The sequence below is a fragment of the Leuciscus leuciscus genome, assembly GCF_965113295.1.
Source record: "Leuciscus leuciscus genome assembly, chromosome: 14".
NCBI classification, from domain to species: domain Eukaryota; kingdom Metazoa; phylum Chordata; class Actinopteri; order Cypriniformes; family Leuciscidae; genus Leuciscus; species Leuciscus leuciscus.
The window spans coordinates 22,579,542-22,601,701 of record NC_138738.1 but is presented as its reverse complement, the minus strand read 5'-3'; the positions used below and the strand labels follow the sequence as shown (position 1 = coordinate 22,601,701).

General features: G+C 36.8%; 3 protein-coding genes across 8 annotated transcripts in view; 2 read left to right on the top strand and 1 right to left on the bottom strand.

The window, feature by feature from the left end:
* The window catches only part of rnf135 (ring finger protein 135), a gene marked incomplete at its 5' end in the record, with an annotated part of 77,850 nt that extends 57,366 nt beyond the window's left edge, over positions 1-20,484 (top strand). The window contains 6 exons of one of the 2 annotated variants that reach the window (XM_082137319.1): positions 16,097-16,486; positions 16,878-16,973; positions 17,072-17,111; positions 17,145-17,212; positions 19,152-19,257; positions 19,360-20,484. In XM_082137319.1, the coding sequence (XP_081993445.1) occupies positions 16,097-16,486; positions 16,878-16,973; positions 17,072-17,111; positions 17,145-17,212; positions 19,152-19,257; positions 19,360-19,895 (1,236 nt within the window). In that variant the 3' untranslated portion in view covers positions 19,896-20,484. Of the gene's footprint in view, positions 1-16,096; positions 16,487-16,877; positions 16,974-17,071; positions 17,112-17,144; positions 17,213-19,151; positions 19,258-19,359 lie in introns of those variants that run through there. The other variant, XM_082137320.1, reaches the window with a different exon arrangement.
* On the top strand, positions 31-12,259 carry atad5b (ATPase family AAA domain containing 5b). Of its 4 annotated transcripts, XM_082137313.1 has the most exons (15): positions 31-893; positions 969-1,159; positions 1,500-1,650; positions 3,046-3,442; positions 4,252-4,340; positions 4,456-4,601; positions 4,715-4,868; positions 5,052-5,219; positions 5,433-5,584; positions 5,783-5,876; positions 5,947-6,011; positions 6,140-6,325; positions 9,968-10,743; positions 10,842-10,994; positions 11,161-12,259. In XM_082137313.1, exons 1-15 carry the CDS (start codon positions 383-385, stop codon positions 11,231-11,233), a joined length of 3,306 nt encoding a protein of 1,101 aa, XP_081993439.1. In that variant the 5' UTR covers positions 31-382; the 3' UTR covers positions 11,234-12,259. The 4 variants fall into 4 exon arrangements, 3 of the variants coding, with proteins under 3 accessions (XP_081993439.1, XP_081993438.1, XP_081993440.1); XM_082137312.1 differs by having other exon boundaries at positions 31-1,159; XR_014197408.1 differs by lacking the exon at positions 9,968-10,743 and having other exon boundaries at positions 31-1,159.
* tefm (transcription elongation factor, mitochondrial) lies at positions 12,397-16,048 on the bottom strand. Of its 2 annotated transcripts, none has more exons than XM_082137321.1 (4): positions 15,908-16,048; positions 14,996-15,465; positions 14,759-14,908; positions 12,397-13,187 (listed from the first exon to the last, which is right to left on the bottom strand). In XM_082137321.1, the coding sequence occupies exons 1-4, from the start codon at positions 15,948-15,950 to the stop codon at positions 12,762-12,764; spliced, it is 1,089 nt and encodes a 362-aa protein (XP_081993447.1). In that variant the 5' UTR covers positions 15,951-16,048; the 3' UTR covers positions 12,397-12,761. The 2 variants fall into 2 exon arrangements, with proteins under 2 accessions (XP_081993447.1, XP_081993448.1); XM_082137322.1 differs by having other exon boundaries at positions 14,996-15,434; positions 15,908-16,009.
* Positions 20,485-22,160: the final 1,676 nt, after the last annotated feature.

Sequence of the window (22,160 nt, the reverse complement as noted above, 5' to 3'; positions counted from 1 at the left end):
ATTTACAAGTAAATACTCGTTTTCATTTCTCTTATATTTATACGTTGAACTGGAAGTAGTTTTTGCACCCGTGAATCCACGCCTCCGTGGCAATCGTATCCAATGGGCGGACTCGGGGAGCGAACGTCATGAGAAGGCGTCGATGACGCAGTCCAGACCATTTTTCCTGGGCGCGAGATTTATTATTTGACCGGATCCATACGAGAAATCTATAAGAATTCCGTGATTTTAGGCACAAAATACGCACTGGAATCTTCATTAATGTAGCGCTATGACTTTTTATCCAAAGCAAGAAATGGGAACTGTTAGGTTAGGCTAACTATGATATGAAGATACAACGGCTGACTGCTGCTTGTTGCAGTTAAAAGTGTTTACTGTATGAATGCATTATATCTGTGGCAACATGGAAACACCGTTCTTTCTACCTCAGCCTACTCGAATCAGGAACTCTTCCAGAAGTCTCTCCGACAGAAGGACTTTTCAGTGCGGAGAACCTGGAGACGGACAGCAAATGCAAAACCCAGGTGCACCCCAAACTAATCAAAACAGGCTGAAACGAACAAAAACACACAAAGGATTGGAAGATTTTACTGACTGCGGAAACAGTCGCACTCTCATGACTGAGACCTCGGAGTCCAATGCATCTTGTGACGTTATTTTTATTAACTGTAAAGAAAAATTATTTGCAGATACTGCTATAACTGACGTTACTGACGGTAAAGACCATTCAGTTTATCTTCCTACATCACCAGATCTTCTCACAGAAAGCATAAGAAAAGAAGGACACCATTCTCAAACAGTGCAAAAATGTTCTCAAATGCAAAACGAGGTATCTACAAAGGGATCTCTAAAACGCAATAGACTGACATTAAAGAGGATAAGCAGCAACATGGGTGTGCGGTTTGTCTCCATTCCTGCTGGTTCAAATGACAGGAACTTAAAGCCATTAACCATTGACCATTTTGCAGCTGATAAAGAGGTGTTGTCCAGCTGTTTACCAGTGAGGGGGGACCGTTTGGTGGATCAGCCAGAAGTCAACATTGGACAAATCCCAGAGAGCACAAAACATCATGAAAGTGGCCCAACCCTGACTCCCATCACGCCTCGGACTCAGCACATCTGTAGAGAACCAACAAATGTTAAAATCCTCAGGGAAATGGTGAGTCTGCTTAAAGCTGTTTCACTGACATAAGAGTAGCGCTCTCTCTCTCTCTCTCTCTCTCTCTCTCTCTCTCTCTCTCTCTCTCTCTCTCTCTCTCTCTCTCCATTGCATTTATCACGATTTCAGCAAAAATACAGAGTTTGAATTGTGTTGGAAAACGGGGTCCTCTAAAAGGTTTGACCACCTTGACATTTAATTAAACCGTTAACAACCGGCACAATTAAACCGTATTCGCAAAACAACAAATATTTATGTATGATAATATCTGATTATTGTTGTTGATTATTTAGTGTAGTAGAATAATTTGCTCAGTCTTTGTGTTTATTTTTGTTCTCAGGTGTCTGGCTGGAGAAATGAATTTCTCAATGAAATCGGCAGTGAGTTTCTGGAAGAGATTCAGATACTCAATTTGGAGTTTCCCATTCATAGGTTTCTCCCTCTTCTCCTGAGGAAGAGAACTGCACCTGAGTTTGAGAGTTCTGCTTTGGGTAGGAAAATAGATGTTTTTACCAACAATATCAATATCCATATCAATATAACAATATCCTGGTTGCACAATTGTGCACACATGTCAACTAATACTTGGTTGAAACACCTTTTGCTTTTAATACAGCTGCCTTAAGAGTATATCAACTCAATTTGTCCCACTCTTCCTTCCAAAAGAGCCTCATATTGATCATATTGCAGGGGGGGTCTACTGTCTACATCCCTGTTTAAGTCATTTCATACAGGTTTTTTTTTTCCTTTCTCCATTAGATTTAGGACTGGGCCATTTGAAAATGATATTTTTCTTATTCTGAAGCCATTCCTTTGACTTAGAATTGTGTTTGAAATTATTGTCGTGCTGAAAGATGAAATTCCTCTTCATCTTCAGATTTTTAATGGAGGCCTGTGAGTTTCGTGCCAAAAAATGGTCTGGTATTTTATGATTCCTTATATCTTGACTACTGCCCTAGTCTCAGCTGAAGTGAAGCAGCCCTACAGCATGATGCTTGATGATGCTTCAGCATGGGTATAGTGTTGTTTGGGTGATGAGCAGTCTTGTTTTTGTGCCAAATGTACCTTTTAAAATTAGGGTGCAAAAGTTCAGTTAGGTTTCATCAGACCATAAAACATTTTGCCATATGGTTTTGGCAAAAAGTGTGTGTGTGTGTGTGTGTGTGTGTGTGTGTGTGTGTGTGTGTGTGTGTGTGTGTGTGTGTGTGTGTGTGTGTGTGTGTGTGTGTGTGTGTGTGTGTGTGTGTGTGTGTGTGTGTGTGTGTGTGTGTGTGTGTGTGTGTGTGTGTGTGTGTGTGTGTGTGTGTGTGTGTGTGTGTGTGTTGTCTGGCCACCCTACCCCATGCCCATATGAAGAAAACAGGACATTTTTGTCATGCAGCGAGTGATCAATACTTGCCAGATATTCTTGCAGCTCCTTTAATGTTACTGTAAGTCTCTTGGCAGCCTCATTGCTAAGTTTTCATTGTTGTTTTACATCAATTTTTGACAGGTGAACTGTTCTTTGGAATTTCATTGTGGTGCCCATTGTCTCCGCTTGTTAATGATGGCCTTGACGTTATTCCATGGCACATCTAATGTTTTAGAAATACTTTTGTACCCTTCTCCTTATTGGTGCCTCTTCACAATGAGATCCAGCACATCTTTTGTAAGTTCTGTGCAGGCCATGGCTTCACCAATAATATGCGACCAAGAAGATTAAATTAAATTATAATTTCTACTACTACTATAGTAATCAAGACTAATCATCAGGACAAATTACTGATTTACTGTTAATCTGTTTGGATGTGGGATGTGCCTTTTTGCAAAGTGTTTTGTGACAGGTTTTTGTTTTTTTACTTTTATTGATCCAAGTTTTTCTATGTTGTATTGCCACACATTTTCAGGCGCAGAAAAAACGGACGATTCCAAGCATCCTTCAGCTTCCTCTGTCCAGAGAAAGAGAAAACGAGAGGTTCAAGAACAAACGTGTGACATGACATACAAAAGTCACAGGACAAACAAAGGCAGTATTTCTGCTGCTAAGTTGGATTGTGAGCAATTTTCAGATAGTTTGACGAACTCTCACACAAAATGCAGAAACCGACTGAGCCGAACAAAACGCAGACAGCAACAAACTGCATTCTGTGCTGTTGTCACTGAACCAATGCAGAATAAGTCTGTTCATCAGGACCTGTGGCCCAGTTGTCTACGACAGGAGGATGTCCTCTGGACAGATAAATATAACCCTCAACAGTCTTGTGAAGTCATTGGCAACTCTGCATCAGTACGGCAACTACACAGGTGAAATGTCACTGCATTAATTTTAGACGGTAGCCTAGTTATTAACCCAAAAATATGTTGTCATTTAATTACCATGTCTCAAGCTTTTTTTCATGGACCACAAAAGGAGCAGAATGTCCAAGCTACTTTTTTTTTTTTTTTCTATACAAAAATTACACTCCAAAGTGTCAAGTTCAACAAAACTAAAAGTACTGTTAAATTAGTCAAGTCACCTTCATTTATAGCGCTTTTAACAATATAGATTGTTTCAAAGCAGCTTTACAGTGATAATAGGAAATTCATAGATAAAAGGAATTATTCCTTTCACAATTAGGGTTTATTACCCAAAAGGCACATTTATAAAGGGATGACCTGAATCAGAGGGCCTCAGCAAATTTTTTTATTTTTTTTTATTGTTCCTAAAAAAAATTGTTAATTGCAGATAACTGGAATAATCATGTAAAGTCATTGGTTAAAAATAGTGGGAAACCTGAAGAATATTCAGATTTTTAAATTTTTGGAATTTAGAAATGTTATTTAAATTTTAAAATAGTTAAAAACTAAAATAGTTACTTATTTTATTCTCTGAAAACTCCTTTAGCCTTAAAAAATATTACTTAACAAAATGTATTGGCCTACATGGGGGTGGGGGAATATGTATTTTGTTGTGGGCAATAATGAAGTCAAAAAGGTTGAGAACCACTGTTCTAGGGGAATTTCAACAATAGAAATGTCTGATAAGTATTTTACTACTCACAATAATAATGGTTAAAATGATTAATATACAAGAATACTTTTATACATACTTTTGTTCATTCTTCTAATGACAGCTGGTTAAAAGAATGGAAAATAAGAGCAGACATTGAGGAGAGGAGAAGACGACAAGAAGAAAGGAGGATGAAAAAAGAAAACAGTAATGGTATGTAACTGCCAGAGAACTTGCAGTTATTGCAACAAGATATATATTAAATTTGTGAAGCCTGTTTTGTTTTTTTCTGTAACAGAAATATGTGTAAAAACTTCTATTCCAATAGAGTCGTGGGACTGTGGTGATTTTGAGGGTGATACTGTATCCATGGACCATGAGAAAGAGCTGTGTAACACAGTGCTCATGATCGGTCCATCAGGAGTGGGCAAAACGGCTGCTGTTTATGCCTGTGCACAGGAGCTGGGATTCAAGGTCTCGGTGCAATATGTTTTCATTTTATCAGTGCATTTATCACAGTAAGCATAATCCTGAATGTCTGTTAAACCAGCCATAATGACGTCTTCCTCTGTTCCATGGTCACACAGGTGTTTGAGGTGAATAGCTCAGTCCTGCGCTGTGGTCGTCTCATTCTATCACAGCTGACAGAAGCGACTCAGTCTCATCAGGTGGACATACAGAGAATTAAAACCCTCAAACCTGAAATCATTAACCAAAGCAAAATGAATCCTGCTCCACCTTGTGAGTGAACGTTTTAGTTCATACAGTATGAATTCTTGGTTCATCAGTTAATGTTGTCTTGCACAAAGTGTCTCATGGATTCTCACATGCCCGACCTATATGAGTGAAAGGGGATAATTATAATTTTGTTTATTCAATCCGAATATTTTGTTAACATTGACTACATCTCCCCTTTTTCCACAGGCGATGAAGCCAATAGAAAGGTTACTTCATCTAAGAAGACTTCAAGTTCTCCTAGTGTTTCCTGTCTAAGTGGTAAACCACAACCAGTAAAACTCACTCACTTCTTCAAGTTGAGTAGCAAAAAATCTGTAGGTAAAACATCTGATGGACCTGAAAGCTGTATTCATGGTAAGTGTACTGGACTAATTTAGCCATGTTTTATAAGCACTTGAAAAATAGGCCTGTTTCACTAAAGCATTTAATAGATGTATATGCTCTGTCTGGGTAAAATAAGTAAGCATTGTATAAGACATTGTATAATGTCTGAGTGAAGAATAATAAGTATAGATAAACAATTGTCATTATTATTTTGATTATTCATTACAAATCTGATTACAACAGCTGTCGAACTGAAACCGGGTAGACTTCAAAGTACAAGGTCTGGTTTTAAGGACAAGAGACAAGGAGATAAGGAGTTGACATGTTCTTCTAAAGATTCTACACCAGTTGGGCAGAGCCAATCAATCCCCATGTCACTCATTCTATTTGAGGAGGTAGAGTGAAATTGTATCTTTGCTTTGCAGACTGAGTATGAAAGCATCATCAAAGTTTTTAAATTAATTGTTTATTAATAAATAATTTATTTGATTAATAACTAACTAAATTTGCTGATTAGAATAGGAATAGAACTCCTTTCTATTTGTTCACACTTTTTTTTAAGTGTGCTTCCAATGTTAAATGTGTCCACCCAGGTTGATGTCATTTTTCCTGAAGATGTTGGATTTCTTGCAGCTATTAGGACTTTCATGAGCAAAACCAAAAGACCCATAATTCTGACAACCAATGGTGAGCAACAGTTTAAGGCATAAGATGCAGTTAAGCATATTTGTTTTTTTAAAATGTTGCTTCCTTACAGACCCATTTTTTGGTAAAAGACTTAAGGGGCATTTTGATGAAATCCATTTCCAAACTCCTTCATTGGTGAGAAAAACCAACATAAATTACTCAGTAGCAAATTTAGCAATTATCTCATATATGGCATTATTATTACTTTCGATTAATTGCATAATTATTTGAAGTAATAATGATATGTATAATTTTGAACTCAGCAAACCATCAGGAGCTATCTGCAGTGCCTGTGTGTGGTGGAGAACATGAGGACTGATCCAGAAGACTTGGCTTTTCTGTTGTGTCAGAATAAGGGGGATATCAGACAGAGTATTCTCCAGCTTCAGCTCTGGGTCTGTAGTGGTGGAGGGAGAACAGAGCTACAAATTCTCAAGAATACACTCAAAGTAAGCCAGATTGACATTTATTTATCAGAACCTTTACTACTTTTCTACTTCCTTTTTCTCATAAATAACATTGTCTCTCCACCATCACCTACTGTCCACATTTTTTCAGTTGATGAGTGCAACAGTTTACTCTCTTTTTTGGGGGGGTAAGATAAATAATATTTGAGAGCATTATTCCTCAATCCTCCTCCTTCCTCTCAAATACCTTGTATCTTTAGGCCAATAACCCTGGATCATTTTTCTCTGATAACATTAGAAAATCTCACTAAACTAAACTATTTCTCATTAAACAGCCTCTAGTCCTCTGGATGTGGTACCCACTGCTTTATTTAAAAATGTAATTTCAAATTCCATCCCTGCCCCAAAATCATAGACCTATTTCTAAATTACCTGCCATCTGCATTATACTGAAACTGCTCTACTTAGAGTTTTTAATTGATTTGTTAATGCAAAGTGATGCAGGTCAATGCTCTGTACTGGTTCTTTTAGATCTTACTGCTGCTTTTGATACTGTTGACCACTGCATAGTTGTTGAGAAGCTCAGACAGTGTGTTGGTATCTCTGGAACAGCCTTGAAGTGGTTATTGTCATATTTATCAGATGAAAAATGAAAGAAAATCTATATAAATCAAATATAAATTTCTAACATTAAAGATAAGTAAACAAATAAATTCAGTATCCGCGTAGCGTGTAACCACATTTCTTCCTTGAAGATGATGGTTCACCTCTATCCTTCCATGTTTTAAAGGGGTCATGGATTGCATTTTTTTCATTTTATTTTATAATGTTCTAATTCTGAAGGATTTTAGTGAGATTACGGTGAACTTGTAGAGCCTTTGGTTATCAACACAAGAATAACACCGTTGCAATATGATGAATTTATTAAACAAAAAGATATACAAGAGTTAAATTACCACACTTACTAGATACTACTAAAAAGAATGACTAAACTACTAAGATATTAAAGAATCAATAATCAAAACAGAAAATACGAACTACTACGTAAACAAACATAAATGGCATGAATGCCAAGCAGACGAATAACAGATTGGACAAAGCAATGAATGGGTAATAAGCAGTGTTATGGGGAAGTCTATTGTGGTTAGTCTAGAAGATCGTATGAATAGTAAATAGGCATTTACTTTGAATACAGATAACATTTCTAACGTTTCTATCTGTTATAAGCTGGCCCTAGATAAAGCAGTCTTTACACAAACAGCAATCTCATCTATAAACAACAACCTAATGCCAAGGCCTTTGGAAAGAGGTAAAGAGGCACAGTTCCCTGGATGAAAAAGGGGGTGTATAGGACATGTTCCTTTCAGTTTTCTGACCATTTTTGTGGCTTCAAGCCTATGTGTGTAGAGATTTTCTTTGTTTTGGGACCTTTCTTTGTTCTGCCACATGACGAGGTCAACTAGCCAAAACAAGTTTAATGGCCTTGAGAGAATCCATGGTCATTCACACCTTGGTCTCAGGGATGAAGGACTGGAGTGAACAAAGGGCAATTGGTGACGGGATTAGTCTGTGATCAATGGGACGCTGGTGTACTCATTCTGGCCCTTCACAGATGGTATTCCTGGCTCAGATGGTCATTTGTTTGTGGTATTTCTATGTTGAGGGTCCTATCAAACTTTTGTCTTTTCATCACAGCAGATGAATGGGGCTCCTGTTCACTACATTACGTTCATTAGGAAATCTATTTTGTGTTAGTTTAGTTACCTTTCAGCAGTGTGCAGTAGACACCCATCTTAACGATTTCTATATATCGCTTATCCTGGCCGAAAAGTCCATAAACATTACAGATAATGTCTGAAGTAACAATTATTTATATACATATCCTAAAAACAAATCCTGTCCCTCTGATCTACTGCAAATCGGTTGATTTTAGGTCAGTGTTTGGGCTGCAAGTCAATGAATGCCCTCTTTTGGTAGGGAATACGAATATGGCCACTTGAACACTTCCTGTTGCTTCACTGTTTGCTGGCAGTTTAGAATGCAATGAGCAATCCAGTTATTTATATAGATCAGTGGAAGCATGGGGACTCGTGTCACTGTGGGGACCTACATTGAGGTACACAAGCTTATAAATCATACAGAATTTGTTTTTTTGAAAATGTAAAAATGCAGAAAGTTTTGTGTGATGGGTAGAGTTAGTGTAAGGGGACAGAATATACAGTTTGGACAGTATAAAAACCATTATGTCTATGGAGAGCCCCAACAAAGATGGCGAACCAGACGCGTGTGTGTGTGTGTGTGTGTGTGTGTGTGTGTGTGTATATCGAAGCCCGCACAGAGCGGGGTAAGTAGGACCTAAGGGATTACATTGGTGCCATGACCTGGATGGGAGTAAGGTTTAGGGGGCTGAGTGTAACGGAGGCCAGCTAGTAAGAGCTGTGCGAGTAAACCTCACTCATTATATCTGTATCATCATATATCATTTACTCACCCTCATGCTATCCCAGATGTGTCACTTTCTTTCACAAACAAATCTTTTTTTGAGCTTCTCAACACATTTACATTTTTCAAGCATAAAAAAGTTTAAAATATGAGTTTTTATCCCTTTCTACAAATCAATGTTTTGTGTTCATCTGAGGAAAGAAAGTCTTATATCTGAGATAGTATGAAGGCAAGTAAATGATGAGAGAGTTTTCATTTTTAGCTGAACTATCCCTTTTGGTTCTTGACAGGGGCATCACTGGGCCATTTTTAGTTGGGCTTCTACCCAGCTCCCCTAAAAAAATTGTGATTGGCTCTGTAATCTGTACACAAATTTGTGATTGCCTCAGTCCCCTTTAAATTTTTATATGGAAATGACGGCAGGCTTCAAGTTCTCCCCATCTTTTAGTCTACGTTATTCATCGTGTTTTTCTCCAGCAAAAATAGAGCGCTTCACCTATGAAGACATCATTTAGAAAAATGTAATTTTCAAATGAAAATATTTTTTTTTAATTAAAACGTATTATTGTGGCTCTGGCATTAGATTAACATGCAGTAATGCACAGAAATTATTAAAGACACAATCAGTGACAGACAGCACTCAGTCACTAGATTTTTATTTAAACTGCTTATCAGAGTGAACGACATAACATCATGTGGAGTTAATGACCCTTCAGTTGATTGTGGCATACATTTATTAGCCTTAGATTTGTGTTTTTTTCACGTCACTTTGAATTATAGAAGCGGCAAATTGATAGATCAATGTGCTGTTATTTTTTTTAAATGGAAAACAAAAGGAATGGTTTAACACAGGGCAAATTGCTAATCTAGCTAATAAGCATATTGCTAATCTAGACAATTACAGTAATATAAGGTTTGTCCATATTAAAAATGAATATTAATGAATATGATATGGTTAGTTAAAATTATTTGAAATTAATTCAATTTTCAGGGGGTTGACTTGATGGGTAGTGTAGAACCTACTGTATGTATTGTTCCTGCCTACCTAGTATGCAAACAATATACTAAATGTAAAAATTGTGGGCTGAGCCCCCCCCCCCCTAATATTGAAATCCTAGAATTGGCCCTGGTTCTTGACATTAATAAGCATTAAAGTGGACCACACTTTATGCTGATAGTCTCAGAGCTTTTAGGCCTCATAGTATTTGACCTAATGTGTGTATTCGGTCTTAAATTACACAGTGTGGATCATGGACTGAGCTGGAAAACAGCAGATGTCTGGAGATCCTGGCAGAGGAAACGGGAGGAGGTCTACTCTACTCCAACATCGAAAGACTATTTTCTCCACATTTTACATCTCAATCCTTGCATCAGCAAGAGTCAATAAAGCCCAAGACTAAAGGAGAAAAGCCAGTCAAAGGCTTGATGTTACAGACCTCTGCAAATGTACAAGAGGTTAAGTCAGACAGTCTCTCTACATGCAGAAGAAAAAAACGTTTGTCATCTTGTGAGGCAACAAATATTTCTTACCCACATTCAGACCATACACTTTTCTCAGTTCCTTCAAAGCAAACTAATCATTTGTCTTCAGAAACAGATGTCCATGGACAAGACAAGTCACTCATGCTGGTTTTTCAGCATCTGGTGTGCATTGCAAAGTTTTTTGACAACATGTCTTTTCTGGATGCTTATTTACAAAGACCATCTCTCAGTGGAACTGGACATAGCAAACCGGAACCTCTTGGTTGGATGGGTGGAACACTGAAGGATAGCTTATTGGACTTACCAAGAGAGGAGCAGATTGGACAATGTTTTGAGAATTCCTCAGAGATATTGGCCATTGTGGAAGGTTTGGGTTTTCTTCAGTGCCGGACTGAACTCTCTGGGATCTGGACGGAAGCTGCTAGGCTGAGGGAGAAGTTGTGTTCAGAGAGATGGAAAAAAATTATTTGTGCCCTTTCTCTGCCATCTGACAAAAAAACCCTCAAATTGTGTCTCTGCAAATTCTGTGCACCTAGGTGTGTGTTGTATTAAATGTTTACATGAAGCTTTGACTTCATCCGTGTGTGGCAGTGTGCTAATATCATGTGGTTTGTGATTTTGACTTCTTTTACAGTGGTGTCCAGAAGCGCAAGGAAATTGTATCCATACTGATCTCCAGCAAAAAGGTCTTTTGTCACAGTAATAAACCTGCTCTTTCCATGGACTACCTGCCCACTCTGCGCTCAATCTGTAGATCAGAGAGAGTTAAAAAACAGCACTCGTTCAGGTATTTGAATTTGGTCTATGTACAGCTTGGAGTCTCAAGATTCATGAATGTGCCATTCTAAAGTTGTACTTTGAAAGGAAATTTCTGTTTTATAATAAGAATTTTTTTACTGTGATCTTTTTTTTAATGATTAAGATTTGGTCTTTTTTTTGTCTCTCACTGTCAGACATTCACACTACCTCTCAAGCCTTCAGCTTCCCAGAAGCACGCTGGAGCTTATGGCCTTGGATTTCCCTTGATGTGTGACTGATGTGCTGCTCTAGAAAACCTCCATGACTTCTAAACTGTTTACTGTTTTGTGATAGGAATGTGACTTGTGTTTGTACATGGTTAAATAAATATATGTAAAGTCTGATATAAGATAATTTACTCTTGTCAAATAAAAAAAAAAAAAAAAAAAATATATATATATATATGACTTTAAAAAATGTATTTTACTAATTAGCAGTGGGGAATTTTCACTCAAATGAACATAATGGCTGTCATTATGCACAATAGTACCATTCATATTACATACAGTAAATTATTTGGACACTTAGTAAGTCACATTTAAAAATGTCTGAATTTCATTGAAAATATTAAACATCAAACCAAGTGCCATATGCAAACAAATAATTTAAAACAAAGAGCTTTTCTCAGAAATAACTAGTTGAGGCAACTTCTTTATATTTAACCAACTGGTCTCAAGGTTATTTGTGAATGTATAGTCAGTTCCCCTTAAATCCATACAAGCGTTTCAGCAGAATAACCACTGTTGTAGTAATCAAATTAACTATAAACATTTTACACAAAATTGTATGTGTCCAACAATCTTGCTTCATATTTGAAACATTGTGTTTTGATATTTTGTGTATATATATATATATTACATTTAACAAATTAAATACAATACATTTGTCCATTTTTATTTGTGGCCACTATGTATACTACTACACTACCATTCAATAGTTTGTGGTCAGTTTTTATTCAACAAGGAAGCATTAAATTAATCTAAAGTGACGGTAAACACTTTTACATTGTTACAAAAAATTCTACTTCAAAAAATTAATACTGCTCTTTTGAACTTTATTCATCAAAAAAAATTATATTAAAAAGCATAACCTTTTTAATTTTATTAAGAAATATTACTTTGCCACCTTAAATATTCAAATATTTTAAATTGTGTTTCACAGTATTCACTGTTTTTACTGTATCAAATAAATGCAGCATTGGTGAGCATAAGAAACTTAATTTAAAAATATAAAAAAATAACCTGCTTCTACAAAACGTATGCCTTGTCTAATCGTCATGTGTTGGGCTTGAAAAGGCTCTGAGCTCTTAAATGTTTCCACACTGGCTCAGGGGACACTATATTTCTATATTATTAATTATCATGTGAAAAATGACAACAAACCACCTTGACTCTTTTTAATACATTCTTTAATCCCAAAACAACTATCCCACAGTACAGTTCACATTTCCCCTCGAGCAGCAACCTGGGGTTTAGTGCCTTGCTCAAGAGCTCAGCTCATTCTTTGTCTGGATTAAACCGACATCATTATGATTACAAGCCTTGGGCTTTAACTCAGGCCAAGGGCCTCTTAGTGGATATAGAGGTGGAGCAATGACCAGCCGAGTGTTGCATTTAAATTTATAAGACTTCTCCTGGTACAGTTAAAAAGTTGGGGAAACAAAAGTACTTAATTAAATCCTTTGTCATGTTCAAAAGACTTGCTTAATCACTCAGCTAATTAAGTCCAATAAATAAGAGAGTCATCCATTAGCGATTTATTCCTGCAGGAGTTCGAAAAACGCAACAGCTTGCAAAAGAGCATCACACAGCTCCTCCCCTCTATTCCTACTGCTCATCTGAAAGGAGTTCCTGTGCTTTAACACCAAGTCGTGAGGGAAAAGAACACGTGGGTCTCGCTTCATCACCGACTCCGTCATCATTTTCCTCACTGTCTCAGCTCCACTTGTCCGACAATCTCCCACTATTAGGTCGAAATGGCGGCCAATGGCTGTGCGCAACATGTTAAGGACTTTGGGAGGGCTTCCTGGTTCCCTCGCTGAAGTGAGTAAAGCAAATAGCATGGCCTCTACTGTCCGGAGATGGACCATGACTGGATAAAGAGAAGTATTCTGGGGAGAGATGCTTGGCTTCTCCACCACAAAAAAGTCGGCAGCAGGAAAGCTTGAAAGAACAGTAGAGATCTGGGGTTGACAAAGAAAATACACTGTAATTCAAAGTGGTTATTCCAGTGCAAAACTACGATCAAATAATGTGCATGAAAGTACTATACAGAATTTAAACCAGCAACTCTTGTTGACAGAAGAACTTAAACCGACATGTTTTGGCAGACAAATGATTTGAGGTGTATTCTGTCAGGCCCAGTGAGGAACATACCAAATCATTTTTTTAAATTAATTAAATAAAGACCTTAACAGTACAAAAAAAATTTGTTAAAATTGCCCATTTTGGATGCCAATTAACCTTCATTATACATTATGTACAAACACGGCTGAATTCTTTCAAATAAGCATACTTACTTAACCTATCATACAAATAACATTAGTATCACATTTTTATAATTCAAATTGTTAGGCTGCATGAATTAGGTCAACCTGAATGACAAAAACTTCCAATAACCTCCAATGTACTTGTTACATCATAAGAAGAATGGTATCTTTTACACTAATATTAGTCTTTCATTTTCATCCTTATCCCGAGGTTACCACAGTCAAAAGGATCCGGTCTGTATCAAGACCGGATTGTGGACCTGCACCCTGAGATAACCACAACTCAGCCATGAATGTCAGCAAAGAACACAACAACTAGTCGAGCCCAAGAAACCTCATTGACAAGACAGCCCTCAGCACAGATCCTCAGCAAAGACCACAACAACTAGACAATCCCTCCGACATAATGCCAGCTACAACTCCTCCACCATATTCCAGCATGTTGTATCCCAAATTAATTTTCAATTCAAATGATTCAATGAGAAATACATGTTTTCAACAGTCGATTGTCGCCACAAACTGGTGTAGCGATGTAATCGATACAATCTTTATTTAAAGCATCAAGTTACTTTCAAAAGGTGATTTACTCTATTTTGATCGCAAGTGTAGACATCAGTGTTTATATCCAAATTATACACTTTTATCCCAGTAATGTGACACATAATGATACTGTGTGGTTGAAAAGACTTTGTGAAACGGTTTCATACTGTACTGTTCATGACGACTGCTCTCTCTGGATCAGCAGCAACACAGATCTGAATGTTTGCTGTGATCGTACTAGTCAAAGGTTTAATAGATATAGACGAATCATGATCATTTAGTGGGGTGTTTGAATCGAGATTGTGATCTTTTAACGATTAATCGTGCAGTTCTATCTTATTGTAAACTATTTATCCATGCATGCATTAAATTTTTTTATTCATTTGTTGACCTTGTAATTTGTAAAATAAATAAATAATAATAATTATCCAACTGCATCTTCCGGGTAAAGGACAGACATCTCCAATTATTTCTCCAATCATTTCATCCGGATAAACCCCGCCCCCTTCTTACTATCAACTGCAAGCTATGCATTCAAATCTGCCTCCATCCAATCAACAATCGATGCATAGAACCTAGTCCCTAGAACCCTACATTTTCTTCAATCCACAAGGGTTGCTGGTTTACCTTCTCAAAAGAATATGCAAACATTTTAATATTAATATTAAACCTCAATACTGTTAAATCTCAAAAAAATTTACAAAAAACAAAATTTAGAAACTCACATCGTTCAAATAATCTGATGCCATGTACGTTCCTTTCATAAAGCTCTTGCACTCTGCTTGCTGCCAGTCTAAGACAGTTTTCGCCCGATCCATGTGTGTCCATGCAATTTTATTAGTGCCGCAAACAATGGACACGATAGAGCTTGCATCCTGCAAGACATTCAAGAACAAAACATAGCACAAAATTCTTCATTCACAAAAGTTATTAAATATAGTGATTTAGAAAAACTGCTTCACCTCCAAGAAAGCTCGGTCAACCTCAGGTCTTATAAATTTAGCCAGATGGACTTTTCCCTTTTTTCTCTCCTTCCTCTCAGCTGGTTTGAGGATAGAGTCAAAGACTATGACAGCACTCTTGTGTTTCAGTAAGGGTACATTAATGACACTCTCCAGACTGTTGAATGGTCCATGTCTGGTTCTGTAGTCGATGATGTTGACAGCTTTCCGTCCTCGCAGCAGTTTGACCTGTGCCAGTTCTGACTCTGTGGCTGTATTGAGGAGCTGGAGGATGACAGTACGCTGCTCTGTCGTATAACATGAGTCCAGGGGTTTGTCGTTTTCTTGGCACAATTCAGAGGAAATGGATGCACTGAGGGTGTCGAACCCAGACACCATTATTCTGCTCCTTCTGCAAAAGGTGCAGTGCAAGAATCTGAGCTCATATTCAGGCAAGGGGCTAGGAGGACGACAGAACAGACTGTAATGCCCTGCAATCAATGAATGGTTTAGTCAGAAAATAATCAAACAAACAGGAAAATAACAAAGACAATGCTGCAAAGTTCATCATTTATTTAGGGACTTCAATTTCAGCTATAAAGCCAGTCTACAGAGGGATATTGTGTCATAACCAGTTCAATTCCGTGCAAGTTTTTGTGTTCTCAAACGAATCAGTAGTTAAATCAATATTTTCTGAATTAGTAATTGTATTGTAAGCCCCAACTGAAAAATGTATTCAACAAATACAAATAAATTCAAGTAAAATACTTAACGATGTATATAACTCTACACTTCAAATTAAATGAGTGCAACTGATAATCCAAAAAGATATGTGATGATCTGCAAGACACTTTATAGTCCTTGTGATTAGCATCACAATGTATAGGTCTTATTGAATTTCATACCTAATGTTTTTACATGTGTTATTATTACCTTTGAGGACGATAGAGGACAGAAGGCGTTTCGCGACCCACATGTTTGATCGCCACAGCTAAGAGTTTATATTACATATGTGCCCAATGCGTTGCCCTTAGAGGTCCGAAGTTAAGGGTTCGTGCGGAAACATGGCACGTGTGATTTTGGTTCCGACTACGAATTAACTCTTGCCAAGAAAACAGAGCTATGCGTGGAGTTTTAGTTTCGATTCCAAAGAAAATTGTTGGCAAGATGTCGGCATCATATGAGGATATTGTGAAGTTCGTCGCGAATAATCTTAAATGTTTGATATGTTTTAATATTTTCACTAAGCCAGTTACACTAGTTTGTGGGCATAACCATTGTCTGAAATGCATCAATGAATATTGGTCACGTAACGTTAGCGGCGCAAAGAGAGATTGCCCACAGTGCCGGAGAGATATAAGCAGCAGTAAACCAGAAATTAACTTTACTCTGTGTGACATACTGGAATTACAGGAGCTTGGTGGTCGCGAGAGGTGGGAGCAGATTCTGACAGAAACAGATCAAGACTATAAACCTCAACACGCTGGGAGAACTAGGCCTAGTACAAAAGTGGCAAGTTCATGGTCTTAATTTGATCAAGTTCATAGTTTATCTTATCAAACAGTATAATGAAATAATATAATATTGAATATAGAGGTAAAGCGGTATAACATGGCTTGCCTGTTGCCTGGTTTTGGGCACTTTTCACCTGGCCATGCAGGCTGGAAGAAAACCTTAACCAGGAAACCGGCTGGTTTAAGCAGGCACTTTTCAGTAGGAAACTATTTGATTTTAACCTAAATTCCTGGTTGAATAAAAAAACATTATTGGGTTATTTGTGTTATTGGCCATTAACAAACAACTGATGTTGCTCACACTCATGCACACACACCTCAGGGCAAGTGTATCTGGTGTGCTAAATTTGAATCGATTCTAACTTTTACTTCAACTGCTTGCTCTATAGGATAGTTTAATGAAACACCTGGATTGGTTAAATACTGAGATAAAAAAGACAGAGGATTCACTTTCAGCTGAACTAAACTCAAATCAGGCTTGTGAGGTAATGTGTAGCATCTTAGTAGCCTACTTTCAAATTTGCACATGTACTATTTGAAAAATGAATCTTAAGAAATAATGAATACATTTTGTATGACTCAGGATGGGTTTTATGATTCCTTGGCTGTTCCGATGGATGTTTCCAGCTCATCTATTGACAGTGATGCTTCAAGTTATGCTGACAGAAGTTTTAGTCTGGCATCAGGGGATCATCAGGAACAACCTTCTCAGTACAGTACAGAGGTACAGCACCTTTGGTATCTTAAGATATGCCATTGTAACTGTAGCAATAAGTTCGCGCTTTACATGAGGACTCTGAGGATGGCCCACAAAGAACATTATGTTTGTATACATGTGTACCATGTGGGAAAACGCTACATAACATTTAAATGTAAATAATTATTAAAGGTGTTGTTTGCGATGTTAGCCGTTCTAGAGCTTCCGCGACTCTAGAAAAGTCACAGCCCCTTTTCTACATCCCGCAAAGCAAGATCGGCATGTACTTTGTGGATCTCATCTCCCTTCATCAAAAGCTTTACCTATGTTCACATACATCTTCCTTCTTTTGCATTCACTTTTTAAGATGTATTTAAGCTGTTGTTGACAGATTGGCACATCTCAAATAATTTAAACTTTCAAAAGTAACTTTCATCATACCATTGAATGGATGAACGAATGAACGAATCATATAGTGCTTCTGGTTTTAGATACTATTGTATACTCCAAGTGCTTTACAATGGGATCAGGGGTCTCTCCTCAACCAGCGTGCAGCATCTACTGGATTATGTGATGGCAGCCACAGCCATTACATTAATATCACTTACAGCACCTTTAAAGCAACAACCTATTGGGACTCATTCAGTAATAATTCACTAATAATTCTATACAAGTGTAATTAATTGCTTTCTCAAAATTTCAGTTTATATATAACGGGTGTAAAAGCTACATTTTGATATCATAGATACTTTGATCTTCGAATAAATCTTTGAGAAAAGCCAAGTGTGTAATTTTCAAAACTAGTTGAAACACACACACAAAAAAACTGTTTATGTACCCAATACTGCACATTTTTATTTACTACACTTTTTATGTCTCTTTTATCTTACACACATATTTGAGATTTTGGAAAAATCCGCTTTAAGGAAAGCCCTCCAAGGTTAGCAAAAAAAAAGAAGAAGAAGAAAACCCCTTTTTTTAAAATGGATGTCAATGGAGGAAAAGCTAATCATACATTATCATGAATGCTTATGCATGAACATGCTTATCATTTATTGAATCTACAGCCTACATCGGCTATAATTTTCAACATGTTTGCCATTAAACATTAGTTTCGGATAGATCTTTTTAGAGTTTACACCCGTGTAACAATTTATTTCATTGTTTTAGTTTAGTTCTGTTCTGTTCCTGTTTGCCTGTGTTACCTTTGCTTGTTTGTCTCCATGGTTTCAGATTGAGTTACGCACATGTTTCTTGTTATGTTAATTACACCTGTGTGTATTTAAGCCTTCTTTTTCGTTTTCTTTTCATTGTTCGTTGACGTTTATGTGGTTTGCTAGTTTCCTACGTTCTCCCTTATTGCTCCAGAGTGTTAAGAATCTTGAATAAAGACTATTTTGCTTTATAGTTTGTCTCGTTGTGCGTGCTGCAGACCTTGTGTAACAACTGAAAAAAAAATGCTGTTTTATAAGAGTAGTCACAGACAATTTTGCAGCAGATAGGATTCAGTTTACAGCATTTCTCATTCATTTCTATGGTACAGCTTTGCCATGACAGGAGGAAAAAAACTATTAAATATATTAGTATATAAACATACTAAATATATTCAAATAGAAAACATTTATTTTAAACTGTATTAATATTTCAGTAATACAACTGTTTTTACTTTATTTTTTATCAAATAAATGCAGCCTGGTTGAGCATAAGAGACTTGTTTCAGAAACTTCGTACTCGCCCAAACTCATAAATGGTAGTGAATGTACAAATGTATAGATTATTCATGATGAATTCTGTGTGCACGCATGTGAATGAGACCCATTATGTTTTTACAAGAGATTTTTTGGAACCAAAGTATTTTCATCAAATTACATCAGCCCAGCAAGTGCTTGTACTGGCTAGTGATTTAGGGGTCTTGTTAAATTTGATGTGGAAAGAAGCTGATTGTCAAAAATCTAATCTCTCTCAGGAGAGTTCTCAGGAGTTTGTAGAAGAGGATCCAGTCTATCTGTCTGAAGATGCTGATCTAACTCTCAGTGCAGGAGCACAGCAGCATAACAGCGACGGTGCTGAGGGTAATATTTTTATGCTAACAGTGATTTTCAGGCATGTTTGACTAAAAAATGTGTCTTGGTGATATTCATGTCCTCACTTAAATGTCTCTCCCTCCCTCCCAGCTGCTCTTCATGCAAAGTTTGTTGAGCTTTCCTTCTCTCCCCAGCTGGGAAACCGAAGGCTGGTTTTTCATACACAGAGCCGTACAATGGCAACACAACAAGGGCACCAAGTTAGAAATTCACATGGGCGCTTTGATGCCTGTCAATGGATGGCTATGCAGGAATTCACAGAAGGGTGGTTTTACTGGGACGTGGACACCACACGTAGCACTGGATGGGCTGTTGGGGTGGCGTATCCCACTCTGATGCGTAATGAGATTTTGGGAAGAACTTCCTCATCTTGGTGTTTGGAGTGGAGCTGTGGGCAACTGAGTGCTTGTCACAATAATATAAAGACCCCTGTTAAGCATAGTGTCCCTAACGGGATCAGAGTTATTCTGGACATGGCAAAAGGACAGCTGTGCTTTAATAGTCTGGATGATAGCCTGCTTGAATTACACAGTTTCCACATTAATTTCACTGGCCCTCTCAGACCTGTCTTCTGGCTTTATGGGTTGTCGAAATGTCAAAATGCTTTAACATTTCCTTTACAATAGCTTATACACTCCATTTTGCTTACAGAGTATCCTATTTATATATCCTTTATATATAAAAAAGGAATCTTGAATTGTATTTTTTTTTTTTCTTTACATACCTGTGTAATCTCATTTGGTTTCTGGGTTTTAACCGCTTAGCTACACAACCATAAATATTCTAGGACCAGCCAGCTTCATTTCTCTTCCATCGTCCCTGATTAAAAATAAATAAATAAATAAATAAATAGGCTTAAACCTGATTAAAATAAGTAAATGGATGAATGTTCGTGACATTTACTGTTCAACAATGTGATTTGACTGCATTGACACTATTGGATAAAAACTGAACTGAGCTGGACATCACTGTTTTCTGCAGAACTGCTTTATAGATAAAATTAACTCATTTAATAACTGATGATATTTATAACGGAACTGAATCAACACTGAACTGACTTCAGTTGAACAATGACACTATTTTCTTTTAGAGCTGCTGTACAGCCGAAATTAACTTTGTTTTCATCATTGAATCATTATCATTGTAAAGCTGCTTTGAAACAATCTGTATTGTATAAAGTGTTATATAAATAAAGGTGACCTGAAAATAAATAAATAGGTTGCTACATATACATACATACATACACACACACACACTTAAATACATAAGCAAGCAAGCTTCAATCAGCTCCGACTAGACCAATCTAAAACCCCTCAAAAACAATTTGGTGCTTTCCTGGTTATTTCTATTCTTTTTATTTGACATATTGGTACGTTTATCAGATTTTCTTTTTCTTTTTTTTTTTGTAAAGGAAGCTGAGGGGAAGCTTCTGCGTAGTAAATATAGTGTCATCCTAGATCCTGAAAAAAAAATTGTATATATAATAATAAATATGCTATGTCTAAACCTAAACAAGTCAATATTGATGACATATTGTATAAGCTTTTATTTTGGCAGAATACTGGTGTATGTATTAAATGCTGTAAACTTGTAAAGTATAGCTCTCCACAGAAATGTTGGAGATTGTGCGAATGGGTGAAATGAAGTGAACCTAGTGCACATTGCTTTGCAGAAATGCAAACGTAATGCTTTAAACTCAATGCACATACAGAGATGGAGTTTGTGAGAAGCAACATTTGGGACATTCTACCAGAAACGTACATTTCCACTTTAAAAAATCTTGGGGAAAAAAATATATTTTTCTTAAATCTGAACGTTGAGACATATGGAGGACATGTTAAACTATGAGAAACACATATCATCCCATCTCAGCATGTTTTTATGATTAAATAAAATAAATTTTTATACGCATTTCACCCCTAAAATGTCAGGCCCTGTCACAGACAAATTTGTATATGTTAGAATGGTTTCCTAATGAATTTCTTTGATACAGATAGCATTTTCTTATTGATCACATGTCCCTGATTGTATCTAACATGGTTTTATAATTCCTTTAAGAAATATAAGTAACTTTTCGGTCAACTGTAGTACACAAAATCACAGAATACCCGCAGGCACTCATATAGTTGTAAAATAACTACCTTTACATAGGAGATTTTTATAAAAACATAGTAGTGGATATATACCCCCACCTTCATCTACACAGTTAAAGAGATTAATTAATATTTCCTCAAATAGTACACTTTTATCATAATTTCCTGTGTGACAGGACTGACCATGGCGTGACAGGACTGACGGTACTGTGACAGGACTGACTTTATGGATTTTGATGATGCAGAAAAAGTTATGTTTTGTGTTCTTTATTTAAGTTTTGATTGGCATTTCTTTTTTAAATTATTATTATAATTTTAATGTTAAAGTAATATTAGACTATGGTAAAATTCAGCCAAGGACATACATAATATTGCCAAAAGTATTGGGACAGCCCTCCAAATAATTGAATTTAGGTGTTTAAATCACTTCCATGGCCACAGTTGTATAAAAATCAAGCACCTTGGCCTTCATTTTACTATTGCATGCGTTAAATACATAACATATGCAATAAATGTAATAAAAAAGAACAATAACATTAATTTGTAAGGCCGTGTCACACAGGAATGTGACAGGGCCTGATGTGACAGGGCCTGACGGTTGGCCATTGTAAACTGCCATTACTCAGCCTGCTAGCATGCTAGCATAAAAACTGTTAACATGCAAGCAAGGAATTTCAATAACCTTTTTAGACATGTTTTGGATTTAAAACATTTTCATTATTTTCTGGAATGTTTAACCGTGACAGGGCCTGACCCTTTAGCTCGTCTTCCTTAAAAAAACATACAAAAACAAGCTTA